Source organism: Mus pahari, chromosome 19, assembly GCF_900095145.1.
Source record: "Mus pahari chromosome 19, PAHARI_EIJ_v1.1, whole genome shotgun sequence".
NCBI classification, from domain to species: domain Eukaryota; kingdom Metazoa; phylum Chordata; class Mammalia; order Rodentia; family Muridae; genus Mus; species Mus pahari.
In genome coordinates this window covers 83,470,274-83,482,982 of record NC_034608.1, presented here as the reverse complement: position 1 = coordinate 83,482,982, position 12,709 = coordinate 83,470,274, and the positions used below count along the sequence as shown (strand labels likewise).

The following is a 12,709-nucleotide window of genomic DNA, read 5'->3' as shown; positions in this document are numbered from 1 at the left end:
ACACACACATATATATATACTCACAACACACTCCCACATGCTTTTACACTAGCTCCCCCACACCCACTTTTAAATCTAGATACATGACCAATCATAATATATTTGTCTTTCATTGTCTGGCTTTTTTTTTTTTTTTTCAGTTAATGACCTTCGGTCCTATCCACTTTCCTGTGAATGACATAATTTCGTTCTTCTTTATAGGTGAATGTAAATACTCACACATGCTAAAATGAGGATGGAACTCAATACAGTAAGTGTACAGAACTGAAAAAGAAGGGGTAACTGAACACACATCTAATAGAGTGGGCCTCAAGGCAAAGTTAGCTGTAGGAGAAAGTAAAGACACATCTTAGGAATAGGAGGAACAGAAGTCCGAAAGTCTCCGGAGCTTGCGCCAGGCTCTTCGCGGCGCCCCCCACTTAGACGCTGGGCTTCTGAGCGGGTAGGGGAGATGAACTGTTGCCGGTGCGGAGACCAGGCGGCCAGCGTCTGCAGGGATGAACCTCGAGTTGCTGATTGGAGCCGAGATGGTCATAAGCTCGTGAGTGCTTCTACAGATAACATAGTGTCACAGTGGGATGTTCTTTCAGGAGATTGCGACCAGAGGTTTCGATTCCCTTTACCCATCTTAAAAGTCCAATATCACCCTCGAGATCAGAACAAGGTTCTCGTGTGTCCCATGAAATCTGCTCCTGTCATGTTGACCCTTTCAGATTCCAAACATGTTGTTCTGCCGGTAGACGATGACTCGGATTTGAACGTGGTGGCATCTTTTGATAGGCGAGGGGAATATATTTATACAGGAAATGCGAAAGGCAAGAGAAACAACTGGGACAAGCAATACTACCGCCATTAAGTCAATTGAGTTTGCCCGGAAGGGGAGTTGCTTCTTAATTAACACAGCAGCTCGAATAATAAGAGTCTATGATGGCAGAGAGATTTTAACGTGTGGAAGGGATGGAGAGCCGGAGCCTATGCAGAAGCTGCAGGACTTGGTGAATAGGACTCCAAGGAAAAAATGTTTCTCTGGGGATGGGGAGTACATAGTGGCAGGCTCTGCGAGGCAGCATGCACTGTATATCTGGGAAAAGAGCATTGGCAACCTGGTGAAGATCTTACACGGGACTAGAGGGGAACTCCTGCTGGACGTGGCTTGGCATCCAGTCCGACCCATCATAGCTTCTATTTCTAGTGGAGTGGTGTCCATTTGGGCCCAAAATCAAGGAGAAAATTGGAGTGCATTTGCACCAGACTTCAAAGAGTTGGATGAAAATGTAGAATATGAGGAAAGAGAATCAGAATTTGATATTGAGGATGAAGATAAGAGTGAGCCTGAGCAAACAGGGGCTGATGCTGCTGAAGATGAGGAAGTGGATGTCACCAGCGTGGATCCCATTGCTGCCTTCTGTAGCAGTGATGAAGAGCTGGAAGATTCAAGGGCTCTATTGTATTTACCCATTGCCCCTGAGGTAGAAGACCCTGAAGAAAACCCGTATGGCCCTCCACCGGATGCAGTCCCAAGCTCCTTGATGGATGAAGGGGCTTGTTCAGAGAAGAAGAGGCAGTCTTCAGCAGATGGGTCCCAGCCACCAAAGAAGAAACCTAAAACCACCAATATAGAGCTCCAAGGAGTGCCGAATGATGAAGTCCATCCACTACTGGGTGTGAAGGGGGATGGCAAATCCAAGAAGAAGCAAGCAGGCCGGCCTAAAGGATCAAAAGGTAAAGAGAAAGATTCTCCATTTAAAACGAAACTCTACAAAGGGGACAGAGGTTTACCTCTGGAAGGATCAACGAAGGGTAAAGTGCAGGCGGAACTCAGCCAGCCCTTGGCAGCAGGAGGAGCAATCTCAGAACTGCTGTGAAGACCCTGAAACCCTTGGTTCTTCTCACTTTGTCATCAGGTAGCCTTTGGACAGTGTGGCCAATCATCTGACATTGGCTTTAGTTGAAAACAAAGGCCTCTGACTCCCACCTAGGAGGTGAAGGAGTGGATTTTATGTTTGAATGAAGAAGTGAATTATGGAAGAAGAGCACACGTCCCTGCCTTCCCTTTCAAGCATAAGTCCAAATAGGCTCTCAGGAACGAGGACGCGTGAAGACGTCAGGAGATTTGACCCACTTCAACTTCACACGAGGTTGTGTTGCTGGTGAAGAATGCCTGAGTTTTGTTCACCTAACTGTTGAAGTCACATCTTTGGACATGTCATTTCCCATCTCCTGTTTGCCTTCCATCCTCAGTGCATGTCCTCGAGTGACTTGTTCTTTTCTGAAAATTTGCTACCAGTACCTAGGAAAACTGATGCCTCTTCTGTTTCTTTCATTCATAACTTTCCCCTCCCAGATGCTTCCTGTAGTTCTGTATTGTGTATAAAGGTTGGTCAGAGAAGCAAAGTGCTTGAAAGATTTCAAACTGGCAGGAAAGGAAGGAAGATAGAAGGCCCCTCTCACGCTGTCTTACCATGACCTTTGCTCAGGAGGCTGGGTTCTAGAGAATCAGGGGTTCCCTTGCATTGCATGTTTTCCAGTATTAGATCTGTTTGAGTAATCATGGCTTTTGGATATGATTAGTTTTATCCATCTCCAGCTAAGAATCATCAGTAGTTTGTGTATCACTTTTCTTGTGTTGACTTCCAGAGTTAGAAACAAAGCAAGGTGTGTTTCTCCACGAGGTTCTTTTTTATGGGTGTGGGGCACTGTGCAAGGACTGGCATGAGGACCCCACCCCCAAATCAAAGCAACAGCAGCCCACTTCAAATCAAAGATGAGGTTCGTTCGTTAAATCCTTGCCTGTGGAGAACCTGTCCCCGGCAGCCACAGTATGTCCTTTCCTGGAGCCACACCCTTTTACTGTCTTCACTCACTTCCTGAAAGGTTGCTTAGCTTTTTACCCTTCTCTTTCTCACCTTGGCTCTCTCTGCATTTGCTCTTCTTTTAATAAAAATAGCAAATTGAATGGATTTGTACAATAAGTGTTTGAAATTTTCTGAAAATCCAAAGTCAGGAAGCCAAGTGTGCGGAAGGGTTAGTGACGCCTCTGGCAATAGCTTTGGCTTGCCCTGGGCCATACATATTCTGTCAGCACTGAAAGGAGGTTTAAATACTATGCTAATTGTGAAATCTCTTATCAGTTGGTGGAGGCTCCTTCAGACAGCCAAACCCATTGATTACATTGTACTGTGGGGTTGGGGTTGAGGTGATGGGGGACATGTAGGAAGTTTCTAGTGTCTGTCGCTCCTGTGCTGCTTCCTCAAGTGTGAGTGAGACCAATGGTTGTGATTGGTAAGTGGCTCACGGGATGTTTTCATTTGTAGACCTTACCTCCATGTCATGTCTCTGTATAGCACACTGCAGTCATGTGCAAGCTGATACAGGGGTTTCTGCCTTCCCTGTGTGAAGTGGCTTGTCTTCCCTCCATCTGGATGCTAATGCTGTGTCCATTTCCATTATCGAGCTACTGAGTAAATCAGCTCAAACCCTGCCAGATTGTCTCTGGCAGCAGCTCCTAATAATTATTTATGCTTTGGGAATCTTTTTGTCTGCTTCTAGAACCTTCCGTCCACTCTCAGCTTGGGTGTTTGATTTGTGTAATATATGTATATTCTCCTTTTCCTTGCTGTCATCCTCCCTGCCTCTCTGTTTTGTTTCTTAAAATGCTCTGTAGTTTCTGTAGACAGCCTTGGGTACTACTTCTTGCTAAAGCTTTAATGCTTTGTAAATAAAATTGGATGTTTATTTAAAAAAAAAAAAAGGAATAGGAGGAACAATCTCTGAAGACAACTTAAGAATTCAACAAAGGACCTTAGAGTTAATTGACACACAGAGCAAACGACTTAACAGGTATCTATGGAATATTCCACCTGACATCTGGGGAATACACATTTCTCTCAACAACTTGTGAACTTTCTCTAAATAGCTCACATTTTATAGTGTTCACCAAGTCTCAATAAAAACACGAAAATCGAAATAATTTCTTGTGCCCTACCAAGTAAAGATGGAATGGAATTTGAGATCAATAGCAGAACTCAGAAGCTGTACAAACCTGTGGACATGGAGTGGTCACCACGGAGTGGTCAGAACACCCGTGGAGAAACCAGGGAGGACATTTAAAAATTCCAGTGAAACCCAAAGCACACCTTCCCAGACCTTGAGGAAGACTGACTGTGTGCAGCCATGAGTGCTCACACAAACTCACTTCAACACCATCCATTCTGAAGGAAGCCATCGAAGTCTCCTGGTATGTGCCTCACTCGTGGGAGGTAGGATTAATGCCCCAGGCTCTCTGCCTTTAAGGTCCCATCACTTTTCCAACACTGTTCCATTAGAGAGCAAGTTTAGGGACAACCCCTACCCAAACTGTAACAACTTATGTCTTCCAGACTTATGTCTCCAAACTCTTTGAAGTCAAACATCATGATTTAAAGTTTTCTTAATGGTTCACACTGAGTACAGTTGTTATTTGACTAATATTTGTTAATTATTCAAGATATGAGAAACCTATGCCTTTTAATTTGTAACATATGAATATAGGGAGAAAAGTTTTATTTTAGAAAATGCTACCTTAGTAAGAATTCTGATGGGATTGAAAGCAGAGATTTTTCTTGATGTTCTTGTCCAAATTATGGCTTAAATTTCCCCCATAACTTTTATTGCTGCCAGACCCTGTTTGGCATGTTAATAATTCATTGGCATGTGTATTGGCTGATAACTTGGATGTTTTACATTTGGTTATAAGTCATTAAACAAAATAAATGAAACTTTCAAATAGGAAAAGGCCACTATTACTCAATTTTAACTGTAGAGCACCTTGTAATAGTTTGTGAATCAGTACTATAAATCATCCATATATCCCATAAATCTAAAGTTCACCATTCAAATTTTATTCCCCAGGCCTTTGCAAAAGCCATTGCTTTTATTCATCAGAGTCAAGCAATGCTTAACTTTTCAAAAATAACTAATAATTACTGTGGTAAATTAGAAAAGTTCAGAAAAGCACATGGAAGAAAAGATTAAATTATAACACAGTCATTTAGAAATAAATATTTTTACCATTGTAGACTACCAGTCTCTCTCTCTGTCTCTCTGTCTCTCTGTCTCTCTCTCACCCCTCCCTGTGTGTGTGTGTGTGTGTCTGTGTGTGTGTGTCATGTGTGTGTGTCCGTGTCCATGTGTGTGTGTCCGTGTGTGTGTGTCCGTGTGTGTCTGTGTGTGTGTGTCCGTGTGTGTGTGTCTGTGTGTGTGTGTGTCCGTGTGTGTCTGTGTGTCTGTGTGTGTCCGTGTGTGTCTGTGTGTCTGTGTGTGTCCGTGTGTCCGTGTGTGTGTGTATGTGTCCGTGTGTGTGTGTGTGTGTCCGTGTGTGTGTGCGTGTGTGTGTGTGTGTGTGTGTGTGTGTGTGCGTGGTGTGTGTGTGTGTGTGTGTTGAAGTTTGGCATGTGAGAAGGATAGAGGTTGATGTCTGTTTTTTTTTTTTTTACTTGTTATCTTACATTTTGAGTAAGAGTCTCTCACTAAACTTGGCTGGCTGATAAGTCCCAGTGATCTGCCTGTTTCTACCTCCCTCCCTGCCCTACAGTGACAGACTCGTGCCATCTTGCCAGGCATTTTACCCGTGTGCTTGATATCCAGATTTGACCTTCATACTTATAAAACAACCACTTCACCCATAGAACCATTTTTCAAGGACCACTCCCTTGTTTTCTGAGAGAGAAAGTTCTCGAACGTCAAGCTGGCTTTGAAATCATGACAGAGCAGAGGATGACCTTGAACTCTTGTTGCACCTGCACTGGGAGAACAGGTATGTACCACCTTGCCCTGCTCTCAAATTGGAGACTGAAATTTACACTTAAATATTTTCTATTTACCTTAAAAAGATGATTAGAAAACAAAAATATAGTATCTTAATGTCATATTCATATATACATAAAACTTCCTAGAGTTGCATTTAATTATATATATATATATATATATATATATATATATATATATATATATATGGCTGCAGACTCTGATTTCTTTTTTTTTTCATTTTTTATTAGATATTTTCTTTATTTACATTCCAATGCTATCCTCAAAGTTCCCTATACCTCCCCCCCCCCGCTCCCCTACTCACCCCTCCCACTTCTTGGCCCTGGCCTTCCCCTGTGCTGGGTCATATAAAGTTTACAAGACCAAGGGGCCTCTCTTCCCAATGATGGCCGATTAGGCCATCTTCTGCTACATATGCAGCTAGAGACNCNAGCTCAGGGGGTACTGGTTAGTTCATATTGTTGTTNCACCTACAGGGTTGCAGCCCCCTTCAGNTCCTTGGGTACTTTCTCTAGCTCCTCCATTGGGGGCCCTGTGCTCCATCCAATAGATGACTGTGAACATCCACGTCTGTGTTTGCCAGAGGTGGCTCTGTGAATAAGAGCACTGGCTGTATTTCCAGAGGACCCAGGTTTGATTCCCAGCGTATACACGGTGGCTCAGTCTAGTCTCAGGGTATTTGATGTGCTCTTCTGGCCCTGCCTGCACTGAATGCACATGGTGCATGGACAGACATACAGGCAAACACTGTACACATGACATAAAAATAGAAGTGTAAAATAATAAAAAGAAAAGAAAAAAAAGTCAACCATCGTGTCAGGGAACCAGATAAGCTGACCGTGGGTGGGTCTTCACTTATTCCTCTGTTTCCCCCAGATCCAATGCCCCAGTCTCATCACCAGATTGGCATCAAAACACCTGCTTCAGCCTTCCCCTACCTCACCTCTAATAGCTCCCACAGCTAAGCCCCCTCCTTCCACTCGTTGCTTTATCCTAGCCCTAACTCCAGCAGGCACTCCGTGTTAATTCACAGGCCACCCCTGCCAGGGAACCGGCTAGATCAACTATAGATCTTCATTTCTCCCTCTGTTCTTCCAGAAACAATCTCCCATCTCATCCCAAGCTCTATAGCAGATCTTCTGGGGTGACCGCTCTTCACTGTCTAACCCCATTCTAAAAGGGGTAAATAGGCAGATTCTGTAGAAGACTCTACTCTCTCCATCCTGTGAGCTCTTTCAGACCTGTAGCCCACATTTCTAAGTGTCAGCTACAAACACCCAGAACACATTTTACCTGGAACCCCCAGTGGCCACACCTATCAGGTCTACAGAAAAATTTCCACCTGGCAACACAAAGTCATGACAGTCTTTTAAAAACCAGAGGGGTGGAGGAACATAAATGAAGGAACAAAACACCCACCTGAAAAAGAATAAATCAGACATAAGTATGTAAACCAACAATCATCCGGATCACAGATAGATTCAGAGTCAAAACACAATCAGTAACAGCTAGGATCATATGTCTCCACTAGAGCCTAGCCGTTCTACAGTAGCATTCACCCCTCACCCCCCGAAAATTCTGACATAGCTGAAGGAGAAGAAAAACAGCCTGTCACTAAAAAAACAAAACAAAACAAAACAAAAAACCCAACTCTATCATAAAAATAATAGAGTCCCTTAAAGAAGAAATGAATGAATCCCTTAAGGAAATCCAATAAAACTGTGAGAAGAATGAATAAATACCTTAAAGAAATTTAGGAAAACACAAACAAACAGTGGGAGAAAATGAATAAAAAATTTTAAGATCAACAATGGAAATAGAATCAATAAAGAAAACTCACACTGAAGGAATACTGGAAATGAAAAATTTAGGAATTCAAACAGGAACTACAGAGGCAAGCATCACCAACAGAATACGAATGGAGGAGAGAGTCTAAGGCACTGAAAATATGATAAAAGAAACGTATGTGTCCATCAAAGAAAACGGAAATCTAAAAAACTCCTAACATAAAACACTCAGAAAATTTGGTAAAAAAAAATGAGAAGACCAAATCTAAATATATTAGAAATAGAAGGCAAAGAACACCAGCTCAAAGGCCCAGAAAATATTTTCAACAAAATCATAGAAGAAAATTTTCCTAACTTAAAGAAGGAGATGTCTATAAAGGTACAAGAAGCTTTCAGCACACCAAATAGATTGGACCAGAAAAAGAATCTCCTTGGCACATGATTATTAAAACATTACACAAAGAAAGAATATTAAAAGCTGAAGGGAAAAGACCAAGGAAGATATAAAGACAGATTAGAACAGTGGTTATCAGCCTTTAATACAGTTTAATACAGTTCCTCATATTGTGGTAACCTCAACCAAAAAATTATTTTTGTTGTGATTTCATAAGTGTAATTTTGTTACTATTATGAACTGTAATCTAAATATTTTATGTGCAGGATATCTGTTATGTAACCCCTGTAGAAGCGTAGTTTGACACCCCCTAAAATGTTCACAACACTCAAGTTGAGAACAGCTGTATTAGAATTACACCTGACTTCTCAATGGGGACTCTAAAAGTCGGAAGGGCCTGGACAGATGTGATGCAGACTCTAAGAGATCACAGATGCCATCTCAGATTACTATACCCAACAAAATGTTTAACCACTATAAAGAGAGAAAATAAGATATTCTGTAATAAAACCAAATTTAAGCAATACTTATCTACAAATCCAGCACTACAGAAGGACCTAGAAGAAAGGAGGTTAACTACACCCATGAAAACACAGGGATTAAACAGTCTCAGTCCAGCAACAGTAAAATAAGGGAAGCACAGACACACACACACCACCAACAACAAAATAACAGGAGTCAACAAGCATTGGTCATTGATATCTTTCAATATCAATGATCTCAGTTCTCCAATAAAAAGACACAGACTAACAGAATGGATGCAAAACCAGAATGTAGCCTTTTGCTGCCTCCAAGAAACACATTTCAACATCAAAGATAGACATTACCTCAGGGTAAAGGCTTGGTAAAAGATATTTCAAGCAAATGAACCTAAGAAGCAAACGTGTAACCATTTTAATATCTAACAAAATAGACTTCAAAACTAATCAAACAAGGTAGGGAAGGACTTTACATACTCATTACAAGAAAAATCTACCAAGATGAAATTTCAATTCTTAACGTCTATGTTTCAAATAGTATGCCCTCAGATTTGTAATAGAAACACTACTGCAGCTTAAATCACATAATGACCCTCATACACTGAGAGTGGAAGACTTAAATACTCACCTCCCACCAGTAGACATGTCATTCAGACTAAAACTAAACAGAGAAATGCTGGAGCTAACAGATGTTATAAACCAAATGGATCTAACAGACATTTACAGAACATTTCATCCAAACACAGAAAAAAAATATACCTTCTCTGCACCTCATGGAACGTTCTCCAAAACTGACCACGTACTCAGACACACAGCAGGTCTCAACAGATAGAAGAAAATTGTAATAACTCCATGTATCCTATCAGATCACCATAAATTAAAGTTGGGTATCAACAACATCAGAAACAATGTAAAGCTTACAGACTCATGGATACGGAACAACTCACTTTTGAATGAAAAATGGGTCAGAAAGAAATTAAAGACTTTCTGAAATCCAATGAAAATAAATAATGTACCCACTTATGGGACACAGTGAAAGTGACGCTAAGAGGAAGGTTCATAGACTAAGTGCACACATAAAACAAAACAAAACAAAACAAAACAAACAACAACAAAAACCACGCAGTGATAGCATACTAGTACCTTAATAGCGCACCTGGACGATCTAGAACAAAAGGAAGTAATCACTCCCGGGGAAGGAGATGCCAGAAAATAAACAGAGGGATGTGTCAATAAAATAGAAACAGAAAGAACAACACAAAGGATCAATGAAAGAAAGAGTTGGTTCTTTGAGAAAATAAACAAGACAGGCAAACCTGTATTCAAACTAAGTAAAAGAGAGAGAATATTCAAATTAACAAAATCTGAAATGAAAATGAAAATCAGAAAAGAAATAACAGCAGACACAGAGGGAATCCAGAGAGACATAAGGAAATACTTTAAGAAACCTGTACTCTACCAAATTCTTCTAAAAGCTCATTCATGGGCCAGAGAGAGATGGCTGGGCATCCCAGAGGGCCCTTTGGGCAACACGAGGCCTGGAGCTCTGATCCCATCATCTTCACAAGTTGTGGGTGTTTCCTGCAAACACCTGTAATCCCAGCTTTAAGGAGGGCCAAGCGGGAGGACCTCTGGTGGTGCCTGGGTTTCACCCAAGCTTGACACAGAAGCCTCAGATTCTGCCTCAGAGTGGAGAGTCACAGAGGACGAGACCCAATACCCTCCCTCTTCTGCACATACAAGTAAATACATAAGCATTTTAAAAAGCCCCTTATTGGCCCTTCTCCATCCCTATCCCTTGCCCCATGTGTATTTACTATCCTTCTTTTCAGAACAACTTCCTTGTGTAAGGGTACGGAGCTAGTACCCGTGTGCACTCCTACACACTGTATGAGCTTTTAAAGTTAATGTTATTCACTGTTATTTTGAAATTGAGGTTTGTGTCACGACATAAAATCCAAATGTATGAAAGGTGCAAGTTGGTGGGTTTAGGTACCTTCTATTGGGTGACATATCCAGTTCCACAACATCTTCTTGCTGATGAGATTTGCTGCAACTATTAGCACCCCCCCCCCCGTTCCTGTCACAACAGCCATGGCAACCATCAAACTACCTTCTATGGATTTTTCTGTTCTCCACATTTTACATACATTGGGTCAAAATGTGGCTATGTGCCTGTTTTTTTTTTGTCCCATGTATAATTTTTGCAAATTCATCTATGTTATGTAGCATGTGTTTTTAGTATTTAATTTCATTTGTTATGACCAAATAATAATCTACCATATGTGAGTAATCACATTTTGCTTATGCAGTCTCAATGGCTGGTCACTTCTGTCGCTTCTGCATCTGGACCAGTATAAATGATTTTATTACGAGCAATCTGCGTAAGTGCTCACATGAGCATGTGGTTCTGCTCCCTAGGGTGCTTTCATGAGAGTTGGCTTGCTGGATCATAGAGTCACTCTCTGCTTAACTCTTTGATAAGCTGCCAAGCTGTTCACCCCAGCAGCTGTACCACTGGACATCCTCACTAGCAGTGAACAGTTTCCTTGTCAACCCTCACTATTCAGGAGTGCTCTCCACCCCACTTCTTTCTTCTAACAATTTATGTTTAAGAAAACCAGGCTGTTTTACCTGTAGATTTTCCCCATACTTGGATTTTGCTGAGTGCGTGCACAATGAGTGTTAAAACATCATCTCACTTATGCAAATAAGTGTCTGTATTTAAAAAAAAAAAAAGGATTACTCTAGATTTGGTTCATTTGCCAAGTGAAAGAATAGGAGGTGGAAATAGAGGTGTGGTGGTATATGTCTATAATTCCAGCGCTGGGGAGGCTAAGACAGGAGGATTTCCAAAAGTTCAAGACAAGCCTGAGCTCCAAAATGACACCCCATCTCAAGAAAAAAGTAAGTGGAAGAGTGAGAGAACGTTCATCCAGGGAGATGAGTTAGTGGGTAAAGGTGCTTGCTGCCAAATCTCATGACATGAGTTCAAGTTCCTCAGGGTGTGTAAGGCAGAAGGAGAGAACTACTAACTCCTATAGATTGTGATGTGGTGCTCATGAGCGTGTGCACACATGTACCAGTAGACACATAGAGTGCTTTTAAAGAGAAAGAGGCACATCATTTCTTATTTTCTGGTGATTGTGCTTGTTGTCATTTTGGTTTTCGACACTGCCTCATTCCTAACACCAGAGGGTCTGTCACTTGCAAAGTATCTTGATCAGTGGTAGGTGGGGATCTAAACTGGGTACTTCTAGGTGACTGACCTCTTATTCATGAATGAGATAAACGCCACAGAGATATCAAAATATCTAGGGAACTTGATTCAAAGCAAAGCTAAAGGTTCAAAGCACAGTACAAGAGAGCTGCAGGCCGTGTGAGTGCCCTCCTTGCCTGGCTCTGATGCCCCCCTGTGGTGTGAAGTGATTGCAGATCTCAGGAGCAGGTGCTTCCTGACCAGATGTTTTAGTCCACCTATTTTCAGTAGTTGGTTCAAATCGTTTGCTAATTATAATTTCAGTTTAGGGTGGAATATATTTACACCTGATAGGATGAGTGGATGCTCAGTCCATTTCTCTGCCAGTTTTCCAAGACACTCAACTGCTTTCTTGTGGCCTTCTAAATCTTATAACTGTCATTGGTTCCTTTAACATACTGGTTTTTTTTTAGTGTTATAAAATCCCGGGGAAATCACTCAGTGGATTTCAACCCTTTGAAATTAGAAACTTTAGTGCACATTACCTCACCTTCGGCTGGTGGAACACTTCAGTTGGCTGCAGTGATGTTGTTCTCTCATAACCTGAGGAGTATTTTACATCATCCTTTTGTCTAGTATAACAAGGTCTGCTGGCTATGTCATCTTCATCTTCACCTTTCAGGCCTTAAGAGCCCTCTGTGGCTCTTCATTTGTTTTGGTGTTTGGCCGAGTACCTTCCAGTTTGGAGCTCTTGCTTCAAAGTTGTCCCCTGTGCTATCTCACCTGTTGAATATTTCATGAAAATTCCATTTTCTGTTCTGCCAACTGCTGTGGTCCCTCTACCTCTACCCTGAAAGATGCTAGGAGACAAGCAGCACTGTAACCAGGTGGTGCTTGAACTCTGACCCGACTGCTGTGCGTTGGAGATGTAGGGATGTCCTGTCGTCGTTGTCTTCTTCTTTCTTCTTCTTCTTCTTCTTCTTCTTCTTCTTCTTCTTCTTCTTCTTCTTCTTCTTCTTCTTCTTCTTCTTCTTCTTCTTCTTCT

General features: G+C 41.6%; 1 protein-coding gene across 1 annotated transcript; it reads left to right on the top strand.

Moving 5' to 3' along the window:
• Nucleotides 1-523: 523 nt before the first annotated feature.
• LOC110336752 (retinoblastoma-binding protein 5-like) lies at nucleotides 524-1,928 on the top strand. The gene is given in 3 exon segments (XM_021219485.2): nucleotides 524-816; nucleotides 818-1,722; nucleotides 1,837-1,928. Coding segments are annotated over 3 exon segments (1,071 nt in total). The 5' UTR covers nucleotides 524-679; the 3' UTR covers nucleotides 1,866-1,928.
• The last annotated feature ends 10,781 nt before the right edge of the window (nucleotides 1,929-12,709 follow it).